This window comes from Leuresthes tenuis, unplaced genomic scaffold, assembly GCF_036924035.1.
Source record: "Leuresthes tenuis unplaced genomic scaffold, fLeuTen1.0.hap1 SCAF_16, whole genome shotgun sequence".
In the NCBI taxonomy this organism is placed as follows: Eukaryota; Metazoa; Chordata; class Actinopteri; order Atheriniformes; family Atherinopsidae; genus Leuresthes; species Leuresthes tenuis.
This window is the reverse complement of record NW_027325370.1, coordinates 2,361,419-2,384,210: the sequence shown is the minus strand read 5'-3', so window position 1 is coordinate 2,384,210 and position 22,792 is coordinate 2,361,419. Positions and strand designations below refer to the sequence as shown.

Here is a 22,792-nt window from a genome sequence, read left to right as displayed (position 1 = left end):
GCGGGTTTTTTTTCAGTTCATGAAACAAATCAGGACAGATGTTGGATTTTATCTCTAAAACGGCTGCAGTCTCTTTTCCTTCTTTCACTCGCTGAACCCGCCCGGATCTTTAAGGCGACCCGGGTTCTGGGCGATCAGAGGAGCAAACAGATGGTATTCAGGGATTAAACAGATCTGTTTGTATATTTTAGTTTTCTTCTGATATTTATTTTTATTGGAATAATTTCACGTGATTCTGATGGACTGCTGCGGGACATCGAGAGGCTTATTTTCATATTTATAGATTTATATTCGGGCAGATTGTTGGGCTCCTCAGATTCTCAAACCAGCGCTCTGTACAGTATTTTTCTATTGTAAGTAATATTAATATCATTCCTGGGTGCAGCAGCTGGGAAGCTTGGGCTGATTTCTTTCTTTGGTCTTCCCTGTCAAATATCAGATGGAAATATTTTATTGTACTTTCAATCTTTTGATATGAATAAAAGGTTATTATCACCGTGAAGCCGTGTGTTTTTACCGCCTTTGGAACCACAAACGCACTCGGATGCAGTTCGCTGTCATGACGCCTTTTATTCCAGAGAAGAAGAAGAAGCTGCAGAGCTTCTCTGTTCCGGTCCAAAGTCCCGTTTAAACAGTTCTGGATCGGTTCTATAACTCGTGTTGGTCTTAAAAAGGCCAAACAGCCGCCGAAGTGTCCGCCGCTCTGAGGCAGCCTGGGTTCAAAGGCAGCTGCTCACGGGGCCTCGCTCATCTAGAACATGGCCGACTTGATGTCACGACTGAAGAAGGTTCCGAAGTTTAGATCTCTGGACATCAGCTCCTCCTCCACGTTCTCCAGAGCCCACTTGTGCTCCACGATCTCCAGCGCCTCCCACTCACTCTGGAACCGACAGACAGGACAGGTGAGTCCAAACATGTTACCTGCAGCTGCTCAAACTTTCCATCTTCTGTCGGCGCCTTGCCTTAAAAGCCTTGTTGGGGTCGGGGGGCATCGCCATGGCAGCGCCTGTCATCTGGTCCTGCATGATCCGGGACTGGTCAGCAGCTGCGGCCCACAACAGGAAGGTTTTATCGGATTAAAACGTTCTGTAATGTCCTTCGTTTTCTAAAAAACTAAACGAGGAACAGGAGGAACAAATGCCTCGTCGCCATCTTTTATCTGTAGAGCAACAACTGGAAGGATCTGCCGCTGTACTGAAACTTTAAAATGACTAAACGTACTGTAAATGATGCGATTGGGTTCCTTGTGGACCTCAGGTTGGTTACTATGGTAACCGGGATCCTGAGTAAATTGAAACTCACCGTTGTCCTGACCCAGGATCAGACTGTACATGCTCCTCAGCCCGAACACATTCAGGAAGTACCAGGAAGCTGAACTCACCCTGCAGCCACGAAAGCACGGATTACAGGTTAGTTTTACACATGTTCGACTAATTTAATATAAACACATACAGATTATTCCATTATCTGACTGTGAAAACAGAAATATTTTAATGTTTTAAACCAATTTAATAATTACAGGTTCTGTTTCTACATAAAGAATAAATCAAAGTTCTAATTTTCTGAAAGCTTTTAAAGGGACAAACAAACGTGTCTTCAGACTCATGTTTATGTGGTGAATATTACATCATCAACCTGCTTGTTTTACTTGCTAAATACCATAAATCCAAATTCTCTAATCACAAACCATCTTTTTTAATTATTGAGAAGGAGCTCAAACAATAAATTACAACAATCCTACGTTCTATAAACAGAAAAGCATTAAAACCACTGAGCAGTAACACTGGTTTAACACTTTAACACTGCTGTTTATATATTAATGTTCTGTTTTCACTAATTGTAACGTCTGACTTTTAAATAAAGTTTGCTAAGAAAAAAAAAAAATCCATACTTTATCGGGAAAGAATATAAAATTGCTCAGCCCTGATACGCACATATATCCAAAGCTAAACACATAAATTCATAGAGGCGCACAGTCACACTTTTACATAAATATTGTATTTTTACCAGGAAGCATCAAGTGAAAGCAGGTCTATTCCTCTCTGCAGCATTGGCTTGAACCTCAGAGTCAGAGGGAACGGCACTTTGGCTGCAAGACAACAGCAAACAGACAAGGAGCACATGAATAAAATGGAGTTTCCTCTCTAAACTGGAAAGTCTGACTCTGTTTTTTGACTGAAGTAAAATATCAGACGGACTCCTTCATGTATCGAGTGTCTTTTCAGGCAGGGACTGTAAAAGCTGCTCATTCTGTTTTAACCGAACTGTGATACACCTCCTTCTTCTTCTGCAGTAAACAGTGCACAGCAGCTCGGCTCATTCACTCCGGTAAGAACGTCCATCTTACTCAAAATCTGATAAATATCCTGCCATGTTGCACAAAACTATCAGCAGCAAACTCTGTGTGAAGTTAGCCGACTGTCACAGAGCACGGAGTGAATAAACTGTGCTGCAGGGGGGCGTGTGGATGAAGTGGTCCCAGTAGAGTGCCTGTGTAGAAATCCCTCCGTTAGCTCTCCTATAGCTGCAAGTAGCCACATAACAGCAGCTATGAGCTAACAGAGCTATGAGCTAACAGAGCTATAGCACACGTTCATTCCTTCATTCTTCTTAAAGTATTGGTGAAATAAAGACAGATAATGCCTTATTTAGAGGCTCTAAGCCCCGTTCACTCCGTTATATGGATCTCCAGTTATCTAAATATCTTCTGAAGGACGCCGACTTTCACCAAACTGTTCTCAGTGAGCAGATGAACGCATTTCATGCCAGAAATAAGGTTTAAAAACACCGGACTTCCCCTTTAAGAGTGTATATGCTGGTATCTCCTGAGAAGAATTCACTGATAACTCACTAAGATTCTAACGTGATGTAAACCTGTTAACCTCACATGAAGGACATCTTCAGCATCTGGGAACCTTATTTAGACAAACGTAGACCTGCAGCAGAATGAGAGACTCACTTATGACAAATCCAGAGAAAGCCCAGTTGATCCATCCACCAATGAGGATCATGGGCAGCACGTTGGTCAGGTTTCCCTTCATCATGTCCGTCACCATGCTGGAGTCTGAAAAAGGGTTAATTCAGGTCAGAGGGACAGTTAGAAGCTCATCTTGTTAAGGTTTTAGGTTTAGCATCTCCAGTGACCGCTGATAAGATTTACCTGCTCTGTATGTAAAGAAATGTTCTGCTTCAGTGACTCAAAACACATCTTAAGGTAACTGAGTTGGTAAAGCTCCAGTTTATCAGTATTTGTATTGATTCAACTATGAGTCCAAACAGGTGAAGGCCACAGGATGCATGCCCCCCCCCACAGTGGAACAGGAACACACACCTGTCATAGGGTTCTTGGGAACGACCTTCCTCTTGACTTTCTTGAAGAAGCCGGTCTCAGCGTTGTTGAAGTAGTGTTTCCTCATGGCGAAGGACTGAAAGAGTTCAAACATCTTAAAACCCCGGCTGACAGGAGGCAGGTTTATGGTTCAAAAACATCTTCCACAAAACTGAGAAACTTTAATCAACTTTACTGATGAATAACTCGATTTAATCTGCTTTATTTTATTTATTTCTTCTGACATCCCCACAGCTTTCTGTGCACCAACATTTCAGATCAAAGTACGGCGTTTATCATTGTTAGGAAAAATTATCTCAAAATCAGGCTCAGAGTCGCTGGATTAACACAAAACATTTATTTCTTGCAAGAAAGAGACGAGTCGGCACAACCTGTCAGGAAGCTGCTCAGAGTTGTCTGCTAACAAAATGGTGCTAATGCTATTTATATTGTTTATGTTTGCTGGCCAATGCATTGTTATGGGAAAAGGCAGTTCTCGCCATTTAATGTTATGGGAAGACGAGTTCAGACAGTCAAAAACACTTTTGCTTGCTACATAGTATTATGAAAACCTAAAGACAGGAGGAGGCCTCCCCCCCCCCCATCACAGAAACTCTTATTCTTGCAGCTTTTCTCATAGTATAACTCTAGGATTTTTCTAACAATCACCTTTATCGGAGTGATTCTATCGTTGCATTTGTTATTTCACAGGAACACTGGGACGCTGCACATTCTCAGGCTCAGAAGGAGCTGATATATCAGTTATTGGCACAGCTCCATAAAACTGAACATTCAGCCTAATTCATGTGAAATGCCGGTATATAACGGATGTAAACTTTCAGGGATCTGAACTTTGGCCCTGCATCGATGCCACTCTGGAGCTGATCAGTACCTGCATCCTCTAAGCCCCGTTCTCTCTGTTTTGTTGTTGAAATAGAATCATGGAGGTCATTTTAATCCTGTTTATAATCTGAGCTAAATTGGTTTAAATGAGTTTAAATCAGAAACAGCCGGGATGAAAAAAGCTCATTTATAATTCAATTCAACCTTCATTTCAATGCGGACAATATAACCTTATAAAAGATATTTCATGTTTTGTCTCATCAACCTAATTTAATTTGTTAGAAATGAATTTGTAAATGAGCTGTGCTGCAGCGGCGGGTGTTGATGACATCATCGCAGTGCTGCAGCGGCGGGCGTTGATGACATCATCGCAGTAGATGAGTGTGTAGAAAGCCCTCTATAAGCCCCCAGATAGCCGCCAATAACATAACAGCAGCTATGAGCTAACAGAGATATAGCACACGTTCATTCATTCATTCTTCTTAAAGTATTGGTGAAATAAAGACAGATAATGCCTTATTTAGAGGCTGCATCCTCTAAGCCCCGTTCTCTCCGTTATATGGATCTCCAGTTATCTAAATATCTTCTGAAGGACGCCGACTTTCACCAAACTGTTCTCGGTGAGTAGATGAACGTATTTCATGCCAGAAATAAGGTTTAAAAACACCGGAGTTCCCCTTTAAGGACGAGCTGGAGGCAGCCTCCACACACTTGTAGTTCTGCTACTTCACCACCAGATGTTGCTCCAAACTGGATCTACCTCTAAACATCCAAACATTTGCCTGCATTTGGTTCAGCTGACAGCAGGACAGAGAAGACCAGCAGCAGAGATCGTGAAAGGAGGAGGACTGCATCCCAACTCTGGTCCTCATGCTGTCCACAGAGGAAAAGAAAGGAGTCCTGCTTACCTGCCGGGGAATGTACTTCCCGTTCTCTCTGAGGATGCGGCTGCGCAGGAGCACCTGGCTGCAGAGAAACAGACAGAACCGGTCGGTGTCACATCAAAGTGAGCAGCTGACGAGAAACTGATTATCAATCTGACCAAAACCAGACTCTAAAAAGCCTTTTAATCGTGGAAAATGGAGCTTCTAACACAGCCAGGTGATGGTCCCAGTTCCTCAAACTTCCATCTTTTAGGAAAAACAGTAAAGTGTTTATTAATCCAGCTGAACTCCCCATAAAGCTGCTCTCAGTCACATATTTTTCTGTTTCTTTAGTCAGAAACTGGGACTGAAAATCAGCCCATTAAGGCTCACTTTAAGCATCTCCAGACTGTCGCTCTGCTCTGATAAAATCCTGGTTTTATAACCACAGAATCACCGTTAAAGTAGCTCAAAGACAGAGAATTCAGCTGGATTCAGCTGGACCAGGACCCCCCACAGAGGAGGTCAGAGGCAGCAGAACATTAGCCAGTCAGTACCTTAATTCTGTTGGTCCGGCTCTAACTGTAGGGTTAGAAGTAAAGCTCCACAAGGAGGGAGCTACGACTGGCGTCAGTGAAAGGAGAGACTTAACGTGTTTTTGGTGTTACTTTTTAAACCTTCAGAGTGTAAAACCGACCGTTCGATCAGCTTAAACATGATTTAACTTCAGCTTTATGCTCAGATAAATGCTTTAGCCTGAAAGAAGCCAACTGAATGCTTCGGTTCAACAGACGGATGGTCGGCCCCCGCCTCACCTGTCAGAGACCTGCTCCAGGTCCACCTTCTTGTCGCTGTGGAGCAGCTGAGTGACGTAGTGACGGATGACCCCAACAAAAAAGGTGATGAAGACGATGGGCAGGACCACCCACATCCGAATGCTGGAGTCCAGCAGCAGCTCCGGACCGGCCATCGCTCTCTGCTCAGCCCAGCGACCCCGACCCAGAGAGGACGATGCTGAGGAAGAAGACGTCCAGCTGAGGTTGTCGCCGGTCGATCCAGATGTTTAATCTGGAAATAAGAATTAAATCACGATTTTATCACAATCTTAAATTGAAAAGTGAAAAACCGGCGGCTCAACCACTTGAACGCCTCCTTTTCTGCCGCCTTGAACGGTACCGATACTTTGCAGGATAAAAGCTAACTGCTTCTGGTACCTCTTTCTATCGCTGGCTTGACTTGTCTTTGTCAAATGCCTGAGTTTATGTTGCCTGTTTTGGTCTTAGCCGGCTGCTGGCTCCACCTGCGGTGGAAAAAAGCTAAAAAATCTAGTTGTAGTCTTTGTAAATAGTAAATGATCTTTAGTCTGAGGCTAGTCTGGGACTAAAAACTCTAAACTAGTCTTTAGATGTGAGCTGATAGTCTTTCTAAGTCTTTTCAGAGTCTTTTCTAATCAGAGTCTTTTCTAAGTCTTTTCAGAGTCTTCTGGGTAGTGGTAGAGGCTAGTCTGGGACTAAAAGCTCTAAACTAGTCTTTAGATGTGAGCTGATAGTCTTTCAGAGTCTTTTCTAAGTCTTTTGGTGTGAGGGGAGCATCAGTTAGTGAAGAGGGAGCTGAGCCGGAAGGAGAAGCTTTCAGGTTCCTGCTCCATCTTTGTTCCAACCCTCACCTGAGCTCACAGATCTGGGTTCTGACCCAAAGAATGAGGTCGTGGATACAAGCGGCTGAAATGAGTTTCCCTCAGAGGGGGGCTGGGCTCAGCCTTAGAGACAGGGGGGAGGATTACAGCCACGGCCCTAACCCAACTGAGGTGGTTGGGACATTTAATTAGGCCCCTCCTGCTCGCCCTCTACCCGGATTAAATGTCCCATCTGACCCGGGAACACCGCTGGAGGAGCTGGAGGTTTGCGTCTCCATCACACACCTGTTTACCCCGCAACCTCACCTCAGATAACCGGAACAAAACGGATGGGTCGATGGACAGTGGACCGACTCACTCCCCATTAAGCCCGAACTGAACACCTGTTCGCAGGTCTGAGCCGCAGCTGACAGCCAGGAGCTCACCAAAACACACCAACCATAAGTGAGGCCGTTAACTGAACTAACTGCTACTAACGGAGTTCATTTACTGCGGACCTCTCTTCACTAACTCACCTGTTTAAGTTAGCTTTAGCCACCGTTAGCTGAGCACAAAGTTGACTTCAAACGGCTAGTTTTTGGCTAGTTCCTCTGACTCTCTGACCACCAAACCGGCTTTATTTTGACTATTTGGCTCATTAACACTTTGGTTTATTCTAAACTGACTGAGAATCTAAATATTTAGAAATATGAAAAGAACAAAACTCACCACATTAATGAACTTTATGAATTAGCGACGAGTTCAGCACGTTCAGGTGCTCGAGGAGAGGCGTCACTTCCGGTTAGAACGGAAACACTAAAAACGATTAAAAAAAGTTTTTAAATGTTATTAAAAAAAAGTTTTGTCACCAAAATTCATCATTTAAAAAGTGGTATCTGTGCATATTTGTTTGCTTACGTTTAAAACAGAAATCTGGAATAAATAAAATATTTCTAATCGAGTTCAACGTCATTTGACGCGTTTTATTTTCCGATTTATCTAAAAAAAAATAACCTTGTTTAACTTTTACTTAGTCTGACCTTCACTTTGTCACACGTCTCACTAAACTTTACATCCCTTCAACATGATAATATGTTAAATTCTAATTATTATAATCAGAAGGAAATGCTTGACTTTTAAAGATAGTAAGGAAACAAGAGAAAGAATGACAGAAAAACCTTAAAACCACAGCTCTGCTCATCTATGCAAACCAAGCCCTCTTCACACAGACCCCACTAACAACAGGGGTGGATCCCAGCACCATACTTCCTGGTCAGGCTGGTCTGAGTCGACCTTCTAAGTATTTTGCAGGCGGTCATAGTTTTATGTCTGATATTCCTTCATCTTTGCATCTGGGCAGATATTTGAATTGAATAAACCGAATTAAATATATGATTGTGGTACAATAAGACTATTTTTGCATTAACAAGCACTTCCTGTCCATATTACGCACTTTTGATCACATCAGTGGTTTTAAATGTATGTGTCAATGATGAAAGAAGTTAAAAATCCAGGTCTTCACATACTTTTGAACTAGTGAAGGAAGCATACTTTGGACTGAGGAGTTTCCTTCCTCTGATCTTCTCAGAGGGGTCTATGTGTGCATGAATAACATATTTCCAGCTGTTTTGACCTGGATGATCACAGTTTCTTTGACCCTGTTGGTCAGAGATAATTTCTCTGTTTTGAGTCTTTATCTAAGCTGAGTTCATCATTCCAGCTGAGAGATTTGAAGATGATTTCTAAGAAACATCTCAGTTTTTAATGAATATAAATCCATAAAAGCTGACGTGTTTCTTTGAGGATTTGCTTGTTGGTCACCCAAACAAAACAGGACACATCTTTCTATCCACATGAACAGATTTTTATATTTTTAGAGCAATAAATATTTCCACTTTTTCCATATCTCTGCCATTTCAAAAACAAAGTACAAGTAATATATATTTATATACACAGCTAAAATTTTCCAGACATAATTCTTAAAATAATGTGGTCTCTGTTGACACATATTTGACACTTTACTCATACAATTTTACAAGGACTATTGCAGTCTCTCTTTGCTCTACATTATAAACAAGAAAAGTTTTCTCCATGAAGCGGTCCACTGTGTTATTTTATTAGAAACAAACAGCTTAGACCCCCTATCGCTGTCCTTGTATAGATACACACACACACACACACACACACAGATTGCTTTTACATGGCAGCAGAAGACTCCAACCCTTTTAACTCCATTCGAACCAGATCTGATGTGCTTCATCATTTTATTACCTTCCTCCTTCTGCCTGCAGCACTCAGAGCAGATCTGTTTCTGACTGTGTTAAAATAAAAATCAGACCCTCCATTCCCGCTGTAAATCAGCCACAGACAAACCGCCCGCTGCCGAGCAAAGTGAGTCCTCGCATCGTTGATTTTCACTTAACAACTGGTATGTACATTCATGTTTATAATACAGTTCATTCAGTGCAGATACTGTAATAAATACCACATGCAAACCGAAAGCGGAAAGCCGAACCGGGCAGAAAAAAAGAATTCCAGTTGAGCATTTAAAGGACCATACCTGTGTTTTTGCATGTTCTTAACCAGCATATACTGTGTATTACTTCCCCAAACCACTCAAAATATTTTCGACTGACGCTTTATCTCCCAGACAGCCAAGAGTTGAATGTGTTTTCAGTGGAAATACACTTGCAGAGCCTTGAATCCTGCTGCAGACAACAGAACAATCACAGTGATTCTGAATGAAGCGATGGCGTAAAAAGAACCGACCAGTGACGGTGCTCTGAATGGGATCCAAAAAAACTAATAAAGTAAGAGAAGGAAAGTGTTGCAGGGGTTGGAAAAACTAAAGAAAACCATTTTACTCCAACTCAGAACTGAAGGAGCTATGAATCAGCAGTTTGATGCTCTGAGGTCCAAACGATATTCACAAAAAACAACTGAAAGCAAATCAGCGACAACTCTGTCGGTGAAGGATGATCTAACTGCAATGCGTCTCAAGTTCTCTGCAGGTGAAACTGAAACCAAAGTCTGGTCTAAAGAAGGTGACAAATGTCAACACTGAAGATCTGGGAAAGGTTTTGGCTGCGATGCAAACCGTTGTTTCAGTAGTTCAACATGCAAAAGCATGAGTGTGGACCTTTACTGAGGATGGGCCTGATGTGTCTTGGACATGCACTGAAGAAGAATGGATTGTTGTGAACTCCGAGGTAGGTTTGATCCAGTGCTCCTCGAGAACTTCTCTTAGTTTTTTACTGTGGATTGATCGCGGTTACTGTAAGGCCCGTGAAAAGAGGCGAGATGTTTCTGCAGCTCAACATTAAGTGATTAAAAGTGTGTTGCTATGGGAGGGCGGTTTGGTGATGAGTCAGATATGTGCAGGCGTGCTGGTTAGCTCGAGCGTGGCGTGGAACAAGTGAAAGTAATCATCAGTCTGCTTTAAAAACATTAGCACAAGTTGTGTGTTATTCACAGAAAGTCGTTGGTTTTGTTGTAAACATTAAAAATCAAGAAAAGGTTTTAGTACTTCAATAAGATGCCCAAAATCAGGAAAAAATAAAACGTCTCACATCGTCGGCACATAACAAAATCAAAAATGCTAAAAATACAAAACAGCCCAAGGAGTACGTTATGTTAGTAGAAGCTTGTCACACAACAATATTGATAATTATCTCAGTAGCTCACTCTTAAAAGGTCAAAGGGGTTCTCCAGGTTGAAAAGAACAGGGGACCCAAGATGGATCCCTGGGAGGAGCCCGAAAATGTTTCGACAGCCTGAAGAACCCGGATGAACTTTTGCTTTTTAGAGCATACTTTTTGTTAATTCAAGCAATTCTGTTCCTCATTTACAGATCGATGCTGTTGGCCCCATTGAAAACAGGAACACACTGTACAGTTAATATCTACAGTTGGTGCATTCAGGTAATCACGGGGAAAAGAAACGTTTGCATTCAAAACATCAGAGGGATTTCCAATCATCCAACAGTTAAAGGCTGGTAGGGGTCCGTCAGAAGCTGAGTAAAGAAGCCTCGTGGACTGAAGTGTAACCAGCACTCAGAGTTATATTTGAGTCAGAAAATGCAAATTGTTGGTAAAGTAGTTCAGGTGGTGGAAGAACTTTCTACCAGCCATCGTGGGCCTCCTTCCTGGGCATCCTGAAATCTCGGTTAAATGGAAAACAACAGGAAAAAAAATAGGAAAAGACATGAATACCGGAGGTTTAAATCCAAAGTGCAAAAATAACGCGTAAAATTGAGTATTTCACTTGGTGCTGCATGATGGAGAAATGTTGAACACTCCAGTCCTGTGAGATGTGACTCCTTCCAGATGAAAGAGGTTCCTGTGTGTCGTTGTTGGTGATGATGATGAGGGCAGAGGAAGGCTCAAACCTGCAGCCGATGGCTTCCTGTTTTCTGCTGTGACATATCTTTGATTTAAATGCTGAACCGTCCTGATATTCCAAGCTGGGCTTTCTTGAATGTTACTACTTATAATAATGATATATTGTACCATCTTTATGTCTGAAGGCACCTAATTCTCCAGCTCACTAACCCTCATGTGCACCAGAATCTTTTCATGCGACTGTTCAGAGACACTAAAGTAGTTTGGATTGAGCGGGAAATTATACATTTTTCATTAGCCAAACACTTATGAAGCTTCACTGGGCTTCTGGGAAAGTATCCTCCGATGTTGAGGCAAAAACATGCACTTGTGTTTATTGTAATAAGGTAATTCTCACATTTTATTTAGGGTATCTTTAACTTTTTTGCTTACAAATCTGTCTGTCTGCACAGTCAAACCTACAGATGGTGACCCGTCTCACTCCACTGCCTGAATCTAACTCAAGTCACTAATGCTGCCTCCAGAGGGACTTCTGCTATTTAAACTCAGTCATGTGGGCTTATGCCTGCTCTGTCCTCTCAGGAATGCCGTCTGGTACCATCCCTATATGCACCAGGCAGTTTCCGTCCACACTGGTGTCCTTTGTGGTTCAAATGCTTTCCTTCTACCTTCATCTCCTCCTTTTCTAACACTCCTAACAAACTGTCCAAGTTGTTCTCTCATCCTTTGAATAGATTTAACTCTAAATACTTGCACCTGGGTTTCTTACTGCTCTGAAGCTTGAATGTTGGTCCGGATTTGAGTCGATTTGGGTAAAAGCTTCTGCTAAATGGCTCAAAAACAGTTTCATTCTCCTCTACCTGAACAGAAAAGGAGGAAAGTTAAGAAAACCCAAGCAAAAATAAGTAATTTTTGGCAGTTCTGGAAACTGCCAAACCTGAAATAGAAATTCCTTTAGGTCTTTATGAGCTGCAGACGAGTCAGTCAAACAAAAGATTGTATTTCCCTGTTTGGCACCTCTCAGACAAATCTCCTTCTCTGGCAACATGGAAGGTCACGTACAATATGGAGGATAAAATACAGGTGACAGGTTACACTTTCATATATACTGAGATACTTGATAAAGGGGGAGAGCATTCACAGGTTTAGTACAAATGAACCTCAAAGTTACAGGAAAAATCCCAGCTCAAAACAACAGTATAGCGCCCCCTGCTGAAACCCTGTAATCCACAAACACTAAAGGCTCTTAGCAATTTTTGCAAAACACAAAGGTAAAAATACACCTGTAGGTTCTGTGTAGATGGCTTCTTTTTAAAGGTGTTAGAAAGTTTATTTTCCACAGAGTAAAGCCTTCACTTCTCGTGGCCAAACAGCAAATCCCTCCCCCTGCATATATGATTTTATCCATAGACACACTGACAATTGTTAGCTATTGCACAGGTCATGCATGCCTGTCTAAGACACAGAAACTGCACCATATTAATGCTAACCACTTCTGCTTCTGCCTCATGGCTTGTAAATATGTCAACAACCAAAACTATGGTACAAGTGCTTTTTGTGCCAACAAGGTGGTGTAAGACTACTGTGATTTTTGGAATATACTAACAGGACTCGTTCTGTTCTCAGGCTCCCTAAAAACACAAACTGTCCCTTTAACCAACCCTGTAAGTGTTTAACCAACCCTTGTTTAATATTCTCAGGCACTGTTTCCTTCACCACTGGTCCCTGAACCGTTTGTCCACTACAGCGACACAAAAAGTTGTACTCGTGACACTCATGAAGAACTACAAACGTGTCCTCTGGTGTCCCAGCTCACCTCGGAAGGGCACGACGAAGGGAAGATGAGGACATTATCAAAACCACAGGACTATGTAGGAGTTTTCCTTCATCTTCAAGTGACTGGAAATGCTTTGATCGCAGTTTTTCTTTGTTTTCCAGGAGGATTTCACCCCTACAAGTTGCCCAATAAACAAGTCAGAGTGAGAGTCTGTCTACTTGCGAGGGAACTGGATGTGAAAATAACACAAGCTGAGTAATTTCCTCTTTCCCGCTCTCAGCGCTCTCCTCCTTAACAGGCGGCCATTTTGACACACCTGCATTTGTCCTCCCCCTCTTCGCCCTCTTACAGCCGCCCCCTGGCGGCTCACAGCAGGGTGGCGCACAACTGTCCTGGCCTTCTGCCTCCTCACACGACTGTGCTGATCCGGCTGACGGGCTTCGATTTGGGGCCGCCGCCTTGCCCTGTTCCTGGGGGGTGCGGGGAGAGTGGCGCGGCCGATGGGGGAGGTAAGGGGGAGTGTGGAGGGGGAGGTGGGATGGAGGAGAGGGGAGGGTACTGGGGTGTATAGGGTTGTGGAGCTGTCTGGGGGACGAGGCGTGCCGAGGGAGTCTGAGGCGGTGGGGTGGAGAAGATGAAATGGGTGGAGGGGGAGGCGGAAGGAGAGGGGCTGAGGGGGGAGTGTGAGTGCACGACGTGGTTGTGAGAGTGTGTGTGAGCGTGGGGGTGGGGCTGGGAGTGCGAGATGGTCAGGGGGAGCTTGGCACCGCCACCCGGGCGCCCCGCCACGGGGTGTGAGTGGTAGAGTCCGTGTGGGGTAGAAGGGGTGACGGGGGAGTGCGGTGACAGAGGTGGCGGCGTGGTGAAGCCGGGCGCCATGTTGTAGCGGGGGTGCGGGGCGGCGTGCTGCAGCCTCTGATGCGGCTGGGTATGAGAGGGAGCGCAGCCAGGTGGGCCTTGCCGGCGGGGGGCGGAGAACCTGTGTGAGAGGACGTGGTGCTGAGGGACGCTCTGCATGTGGTAGCGGTGATGGTGGTGGTAAGGCGGGGGCGGCGTTTGCTGCTGCTGGTGCCCAGTAAGACTGACTCCGCCTCCTCCACTGTTGCCGTGGCAATACTGGGCGTGCAACGCCTGAAGCTTGGAGGGTCCCCCTGCCATACCGCCGCCCCCTCCAACTACGCCCAAGTCTGACTGCACGAGGTTGGGCGATGGGGAGGGGCACGGGGAAGGGGAGGATGGGTGGGGGAGGGGAGGTGCGGGGGCGGGGTAGTGGGGGGGTGATGATATCATCAGGGGACTCGGGGGACCCTGAGGAGGGGGCGACGTCATCGTCAGGGGACCAGGAACTTTGCCCCTGCGACTGCCTAAGAAATTCCCCATCCGGCCTCCTCCAGTCTGGCCCCCACTCACCATCCCTCCTCCGCCCCCACCCCCTACCCCGCTCACGAGAGGGGAGGTAGTGACCCCTCCCTGGTTGTGACAGAGCCCCGGCCCACCCCCCACCCCTGTACCGGGGCTCTGAGTAGGGCGGTGTGGCCGGTAGGCTGCTGGAGACGAAGGGACCATCATGGGGCTGTAGGACAGACCTCCAGCAGGCAGGGGGCGCTGCTGATGGGGCCGAGGGCTGCTAATAATGGAACCCTGCGAGGAGGAAAAGGACATTGGGGAAGAGAGAGTTTGACAGAGCAAAAGAAGGATAAAGGGAATTAAACAGAGAACAAGACAACCTCTTCAGTGTTTAAACAGACACGAACCAACAGTTATCGACCACAAGAGAAGCTGTTCTTTCTTTTACCAAAGCAAAGCTGTCAATGATGCGTTTAAGAAAGCAGCGATGAACAGATACCTGCAAAACTCAAGGAACAAATAGATCCAAAGCAGGCTCAGTGTACGTCCAATTCATGCTAACCAAGACACAAAAGCAGCTAAACAGGAGCATGTTAATATTTCACCACGAAGCAGAGCTCAAAATCCAAGTTAGTTTTTACTAAGAAATGAACTGAAATCACCAGCAGACAGAATCAGACAGAAAACGTAGTTGAAAGAAGTGTTAAAGTGTTAAAGTGATGCACATGCAGATGTGAGGACATGCAGGAGAACAACTGAACTAAAGCATCTGGTGGATATCTTCAGTCACAGTTCGGTTCAGCTGGAGAACTTTGTTAAACTTGGCAGTAATTTACACTGAATTCATAAAGAAATCTTTATGAAAGCTATAAAAATGTCATTTGCATCCGGCATGTTTGCTTTAACTGGTTTGACATTAGGCTGCGTGGCGTTATCGGAGGCTGGTGAAATAGGGCATGATGCTCTTGGCTGTAATTAAGTAGAAGAAGTAGTTGCAAAGCTGTCTGTTTCTGTGGGTTTTCCTCAGTTTATGTTTATTTTTATGCATTTAGCAGACGATTTTATCCAAAGCGACTTACAGGTAAGGGGGTCTTGCCTAAGGACCCCTACTGGAGGTAATACCTTTCATGCAGGGGATTTGAACCCAGGTTACCCACATGAAAGATGGAAATCATACCACTACACTATCCATTATCCATTAAATTTGTAAGAAAGGAAACAACCAGCGCATTCAGCCCATGTTTCTTTGGAAAGCCAGATGTCAGATTTGTATTAAAGAGTTAAACTCGACCAAAACCATCGGGAGGCTGCAGATCTGTTGTTTGTCCAGCTTAAAGATGATGAAATATGTTTTCTGAGGACTTTGATCACCTTGTCTTTGTCTTTTAAATAGTTTTATGTGTTAATGGCATCTTTTGTTGATGTCTTTGATATTAGGGCTCCTCCCCCTATCTCTAAGGCCCCGCCCCCATCTGAAGGAAACCAATTTCAGCTGCTTGTATCCACGACCTCATTCTTTGGGTCAGAACCCAGATCTCATGACCATAGATGGGGGTTGGACCCAAGATGGAGCAGTAAATCGAAAGCTTCACCCTTCGGCTCAGAGCCCTAATGCTGCTGATGAAGTCCATCTCTAACTCCAAGTCGCTATCACTGAGAACAAGATCCTGAAATACTAAAACTTTCTGACCTGAGGGGGGAACTCCACCTTTTTCAGGTAAAGAACCACGGCCTCAGATCTGGAAGAGCTGACTTTCCCCCCTGGCTGCTTCACACTCAGCTGTGAATGTTTATGTTTATGCATTTATCCAAAGCGACTTACAGATAGGGTAAGGGGGGTCTTGCCTAAGGACCCCTACTGGAAACATGCAGGGGATTTGAACCCAGATCTCCCACATGAAAGGCGGCAATCTTACCACTACACTATCCAGTCACTGTGAACCGCTCCAGAGCAGTTGAAGGTCAACAGAACCACATCATCTGCAAACAGCAGAGCTGTAACCCTGAACCAGACGCCCTCCTCTCCCCGACTACACCTCCAGATCCTGTCCATAAACAGGACTGGTGACAAGGGGCAGCCCTGGTGGAGTCTGACAGGCACCTTTATGCCAGGAGTGCAGGTTCTTGCTTTGGTTTTTCAGGCACTAATCAGCCCCCAAGAGCGATTCTGATACCCTCACATCGCCCACCGAGCCCCTCAAGGTGCGAGGACCTCAAACTCTATTGAGACTTTTGAGTAAGAGGGTTAATGTTGCCTGGAACTCCCCCACCTGTCTCTTGTCTCTTGTGGAGGAAACATGAGGTGACCTTTGAGCACTGGCTCAGATAATGGTTTGGATGCCAGCTTAACCAGTTCTTCATAGCAGCTAAGAGGTTGAAGATCCAGACTGGCTGTAATGTTTGATTAATGATCCATTTTTATGGTTTGTTCTTGCAGGAGGCCCCTGACAGAGTTCAGAGTTTGCCTCATGGATGAAATTACGCGCTATTTCCTTCACTTTTCTTGCCATTTGACTGTGCTTTTGTTCTTTTGACGGTTTCTCTAAGTTTTTCTGTTTCTTTTTAACAGCATCCCAAACTCTTGCCTTGTTTCCTCGAGCCTTTGGCCAGTTCTTACAGTACAATTCACTAAATAAAACCTTGAATTTATGGACATTTTCTGCAGGTACGTCACCAGATTAACTGTAAAATACAGCAGGTCAACGTGGTGTAAAAAAGAGACGTGTTTCATGCATTTTCTGCTGGGTAAAAGCCGCCATTTTAAATTGAACCCAGTGGACATTAAGGCCATTTATGGCACTTTTGGCTTTCCATATTATCCAGCTCAATACTTTTAGGACACATTCAGCTGCAGTGACTCAGACAAACAAGCACTCAACAGGAAGTGAGACGTGCAGAGGCAGCATGCAGGGAGCTCATGCATGTTTTTACCAAACTTACTTCAATGGTACTGTCCAATGACCCCACACTGTTCCTACGACCTCGCTTCCCTGTTACCCAATCAGAACACACCATTACAATTTGTTTGCCTATGAACAACCTGTGACAAGTTAAACCCAGAAAATGAGCACAGATTAAACCTGTGCTGCTTTATTTGACATTAGGCTGGGTAATTTCTCCCCCTGCCTTCATTATTTATGCTAAGCTATGCTAACCACAGCTTAAACTGTACATTTAATCTGTTACGCTGCTGAAACATTTAAAAAAAGATGCTTTCGTGGTTAAATGTAGTTTCGGACATCGACTACGGTACTGTAAGATATGTCAGATATATTTTTTAACATGTTAAATCTATACATCAGTCCAACCGCTACATATAATGTTGAATATTATTTATCTCACAGTTTTTAATCTTAGCTAACAGCCCTTTATTATTTAGCAGCCAGTGTTCAAAGAAACGCCTGGAAAACTATTGCTCAAGACGACTTTAAAGATTACAGGAAAGTCTGGCTGCTTGGAAGGAAAAATAAAGAAATGAGGGCTGGATCAGGCTTTTTAAACAGTGCTGTACGTTTAGCTGTAAAAATATATGAGCTTTGACAGATTCTACAGTACTATTGACTTGTGTGATGACTTTTTATATTGACAACATACCAATAAATAGCTAATGTTGACAGTTTTATCTGCCTGTTGTCCATAAAGAGCAGCTTCCACGCTGAAAGCAACCTTTTAAGTATTATGATGTAGTTCTCACTTCTGTCCAGTAGGTGGCAGAGCACCAGAACATCCATAGGAAAGCTCCCTGTTGTGTTTTACCATTTCGTGACTGTTTCATCAGTTACATAACAGCACAGATGCAGGTTTGCTCTGCCTAAGTAAATCATTATAAAACCATCCCACTTGCTGAATATCTAAAAAGCCATGAGCAGCTCTGTTTCACTGGGAAAGACGGTAAAGTTTGGGACTGATGCTTGTGGCAGAACTGAGCGCCTCACCTGTCTCTGAGAGGTCTCTGAGCGAGGAGCTGAGCGCCGTGCGTTTGAGTCCGTCCACGGAGGCGTACGTGTCGTCGAGGCTCGGCCGACCCAGAGTGCCGTTCATCACCTCGCTGTTCATCGTCCCTCCGCCAGAGCCGGTCCCCCCCCCTGGCATCCCCACACCTCCTGGTCCTGCCAACATGCCGGGACGCATCACGCCTTTCTGCTTCTCGAGCTCGGCTGGAGGGGTGACGAAAGAGAGGACATGCAAAGATAAACGGTAAAATACTGTCACATAAAAGAAATGTCCCGATCAAAGATGCTGCTGGGAGCTCAAACCAGAACAGATGAAAACACATTTAATCCAATTCAATCATACTTTATTCACCCCCAGAGGGAAATTATATTGCTGCAGTATTGATTATTAATAAAGATCAGCTGCTGTTATAGATGGGCAACAAAATTAAATATAATTCAGCTGACAAACAAAGCTGAAGTGTAGCAGAGAGGAAGGTTTGGTAGGAACCTTCAGAGGTCTCCATCAGTGGGTTGGGCTGTTGTTTCTGTAGCTTAGCAACAACCGAGCTGATGATGTCACACACGGCGTCAGCAGGTAACTCAGGTGAACTGAGACAGAAACTCACAGCCAGCAGTTCAACATCTCAGTGACACGTTCAGGATTCCACCATCTGTTGCTAACCAGCTCTGTGATCCTCCTCCTTTACTGTTAGCACTCTGTCTGCAGTCTCTGTCTGCTCATAAAAACTGAGTGGAGACATGTTGGAGATCTTCCTGCCGCCATGTCTCAGTAAAAATGTAATATCGCCTCTTCGATATTCCTGCTGCATCCTCGTCGGCGCTCCAAGCTCGTCCATTTTATCCTCTGGCGATCTCACACTTCCCATGATGATCAAGAGAAGAAATGGTTTAAACTTCCTCCTTTTCCTCCATGTTGTTCCTGCTCTGCATCCTTGACACCTCCTCTTTAACTCATCTGAATCTGGGGTCTTATTCCAGGCATTACTTGGGCTTTGGGGTCTTATTCCAGGCATTACTTGGGCTCTGGGGTCTTATTCCAGGCATTACTTGGGTTCTGGGGTCTTATTCCAGGCATTACTTGGGCTCTGGGGTCTTATTCCAGGCATTACTTGGGCTCTGGGGTCTTATTCCAGGCATTACTTGGGCTCTGGGGTCTTATTCCAGGCATTGCTTGGGCTCTGGGGTCTTATTCCAGGCATTACTTGGGCTCTGGGGTCTTATTCCAGGCATTACTTGGGCTTTGGGGTCTTATTCCAGGCATTACTTGGGCTCTGGGGTCTTATTCCAGGCATTACTTGGGCTCTGGGGTCTTATTCCAGGCATTACTTGGGCTTTGGGGTCTTATTCCAGGCATTACTTGGGCTCTGGGGTCTTATTCCAGGCATTACTTGGGTTCTGGGGTCTTATTCCAGGCATTACTTGGGCTTTGGGGTCTTATTCCAGGCATTACTTGGGTTCTGGGGTCTTATTCCAGGCATTACTTGGGTTCTGGGGTCTTATTCCAGGCATTACTTGGGCTCTGGGGACTTATTCCAGGCATTACTTGGGTTCTGGGGTCTTATTCCAGGCATTACTTGGGCTCTGGGGTCTTATTCCAGGCATTACTTGGGCTCCGGGGTCTTATTCCAGGCATTACTTGGGCTCTGGGGTCTTATTCCAGGCATTACTTGGGCTTTGGGGTCTTATTCCAGGCATTACTTGGGCTTTGGGGTCTTATTCCAGGCATTACTTGGGCTTTGGGGTCTTATTCCAGGCATTACTTGGGCTTTGGGGTCTTATTCCAGGCATTACTTGGGCTTTGGGGTCTTATTCATGGCATTACTTGGGCTTTGGGGTCTTATTCCAGGCATTACGTGGGCTCTGGGGTCTTATTCCAGGCATTACTTGGGCTTTGGGGTCTTATTCCAGGCATTACTTGGGCTCTGGGGTCTTATTCCAGGCATTACGTGGGCTTTGGGGTCTTATTGCAGGCATTACTTGGGCTCTGGGGTCTTATTCCAGGCATTACTTGGGCTTTGGGGTCTTATTCCAGGCATTACTTGGGCTTTGGGGTCTTATTCCAGGCATTACTTGGGCTCTGGGGTCTTATTCCAGGCATTACTTGGGCTTTGGGGTCTTATTCCAGGCATTACTTGGGCTTTGGGGTCTTATTCCAGGCATTACATGGGCTTTGGGGTCTTATTCCAGGCATTACTTGGTTTCTGGGGTCTTATTCCAGGCATTACTTGGGCTCTGGGGTCTTATTCCAGGCATTACTTGGATTCTGGGGTCTTATTCCAGGCATTACGTGGGCTTTGGGGTCTTATTCCAGGCATTACTTGGGCTCTGGGGTCTTATTCCAGGCATTACTTGGGCTTTGGGGTCTTATTCCAGGCATTACTTGGGCTTTGGGGTCTTATTCCACTTATTCCAGGCATTACTTGGGCTTTGGGGTCTTATTCCAGGCATTACTTGGGCTTTGGGGTCTTATTCCAGGCATTACTTGGGCTTTGGGGTCTTATTCCAGGCATTACTTGGGCTCTGGGGTCTTATTCCAGGCATTACTTGGGCTCTGGGGTCTTATTCCAGGCATTACTTGGGCTCTGGGGTCTTATTCCAGGCATTACTTGGGCTTTGGGGTCTTATTCCAGGCATTACTTGGGCTTTGGGGTCTTATTCCAGGCATTACTTGGGCTCTGGGGTCTTCTTCCAGGCATTACTTGGGCTTTGGGGTCTTATTGCAGGCATTACTTGGGCTCTGGGGTCTTATTCCAGGCATTACTTGGGCTTTGGGGTCTTATTCCAGGCATTACTTGGGGTTTGGGGTCTTATTCCAGGCATTACTTGGGCTCTGGGGTCTTATTCCAGGCATTACTTGGGTTCTGGGGTCTTATTCCAGGCATTACTTGGGCTCTGGGGTCTTATTCCAGGCATTACTTGGGCTCTGGGGTCTTATTCCAGGCATTACTTGGGCTCTGGGGTCTTATTCCAGGCATTACTTGGGCTCTGGGGTCTTATTCCAGGCATTACTTGGGCTCTGGGGTCTTATTCCAGGCATTACTTGGGCTTTGGTCAGCTAAATCAACGTTTCACAAATGCAAACAAATTTCCTGCTGCCACGATAATGCATCATAACAAATAGTCCTTCCAGCAGCACAGCTTCCACACCAACGTAGCAAAATGTTTAAAAAGTCAGCGTTTTCACAGAAAGAAGCTTGTTACATGATCTTGAGAAGCAAAGAAAGACAATATGTCTGCTCTGGTGTGGCTCATCCAAAGCCTTCATTATATCCCTCCAAACATGGAGCGTTTCTTGGGTTTTTGGGTCTTTTTACCTGCAGCCTTCCTGGTGCTCCTCTGCTGCTGAACAGTTGCAAGAAAACAAGCCAAAAACAAGCAACTCGATCTCTGAAAAGCGACTGGGCTCTTGAAAAACAAGCTAACGTCACTATGGAGATGAAGGCGTGCTTTAAAAAGTCTCCAGATGCCGTGAAAACTCTTACGGTGTGATTAAGGTGACGTCAGGTGAGTAAGAAGCAACATTTCCTCAGCTCTGACACACTGAAAGTGTCCCGACTGAGGCGTTCAAGTCCCTGATGTTAGCTACAAAGAGCTTAATGGAACGGCTCCATCTACTTGAATGCTCCTGCAAAGGCTTCTGTCCCAACTGGGTCCCTCCGTTGGTCCCAGGATTGTCGTCTAGCAGCTCCTACACCACGCCTAAGACAATCCAAACTCTGTTCATGTGTCGTCCCACGATGGTGGAATGACCTACCGAGCGCTACCAGAACAGGGGCGTCCCTGTCTATCTTCAAGAAGCTCCTGAAAACCCAGCTCTTCAGAGAGCATCTCCTATCCCAGCACTTACCTTGTACTTCCCTCCCCCCTCTATCTCTGCACTTTATCTTTCTGCACTTCCTTCTATGCCTGCACCCTATCTCTACTCTGTCCCCTCTGACAGAGTCGGACTCCTGGGTTCCTTCTATGTAGCTTATTGTTAGCTTTTTATAAAGCTGTTATATCTTCATCTGTAAGTCTCTTTGGATAAAAGCGTCTGATAAATACAGAAATATAAACTCTATGCTTGACCGAATAGTTCATAACACATTGTTCTGCAGTTATTTCAGTTTTACTCGGACTTTAAGGTCAATATTGAGAATCCTGGCACCCAAAAGAAAATCCTCGGTGCAAGTAGGACCCGAAAATTAGCCAAAATTCTACAAGAAAAGGTCACATTTTGTCTAAAAATGGATTTGTCAACCAACATTTCACAATGATGTGGTTGATGATGCGCGTTTGTGACAACATCTGCACTTAAATGAACCAAATAACAGCTAAAACGTGAATAATAAAGTCTTTCTGCACTTCCTTCTATGCCTGCACCCTATCTCTACTCTGTCCCCTCTGACAGAGTCGGACTCCTGGGTTCCTTCTATGTAGCTTATTGTTAGCTTTTTATAGAGCTGTTATATCTTCATTTGTAAGTCGCTTTGGATAAAAGCGTCTGATAAATACAGAAATATAAACTCTATGCTTGACAGAATAGTTCATAACACATTTTTCTGCAGTTATCTCAGTTTTACTCGGACTTTAAGGTCAATATTGAGAATCCTGGCACCCAAAAGAAAATCCTCGGTGCAAGTAGGACCCGAAAATTAGCCAAAATTCTACAAGAAAAGGTCACATTTTGTCTAAAAATGGATTTGTCAACCAACATTTCACAATGATGTGGTTGATGATGCGC

General features: G+C 44.7%; 2 protein-coding genes across 3 annotated transcripts in view; both read right to left on the bottom strand.

Annotated features, from left to right (window-relative positions):
- Positions 1-46: 46 nt before the first annotated feature.
- LOC140271649 (ER membrane protein complex subunit 3) lies at positions 47-7,451 on the bottom strand. 2 transcript variants are annotated; one of them, XM_072366930.1, is made up of 9 exons: positions 7,379-7,451; positions 5,850-6,102; positions 5,080-5,137; positions 3,332-3,425; positions 2,960-3,064; positions 2,008-2,089; positions 1,303-1,382; positions 963-1,045; positions 47-880 (listed from the first exon to the last, which is right to left on the bottom strand). In XM_072366930.1, exons 2-9 carry the CDS (start codon positions 6,002-6,004, stop codon positions 752-754), a joined length of 786 nt encoding a protein of 261 aa, XP_072223031.1. In that variant the 5' UTR covers positions 6,005-6,102; positions 7,379-7,451; the 3' UTR covers positions 47-751. The 2 variants fall into 2 exon arrangements, with proteins under 2 accessions (XP_072223031.1, XP_072223032.1); XM_072366931.1 differs by having other exon boundaries at positions 5,850-6,048.
- Positions 7,452-13,174: 5,723 nt separating this feature from the next.
- Positions 13,175-22,792, bottom strand: part of LOC140271255 (IQ motif and SEC7 domain-containing protein 2-like) — a 212,153-nt gene continuing 202,535 nt past the window's right edge. Inside the window, exons 16-18 of the mRNA XM_072366383.1 lie at positions 18,049-18,270; positions 17,054-17,103; positions 13,175-14,407 (exon numbers count right to left, since the gene is read on the bottom strand). Coding sequence (XP_072222484.1) covers positions 13,175-14,407; positions 17,054-17,103; positions 18,049-18,270 — 1,505 coding nt within the window. The remainder of the gene's footprint in view (positions 14,408-17,053; positions 17,104-18,048; positions 18,271-22,792) is intronic.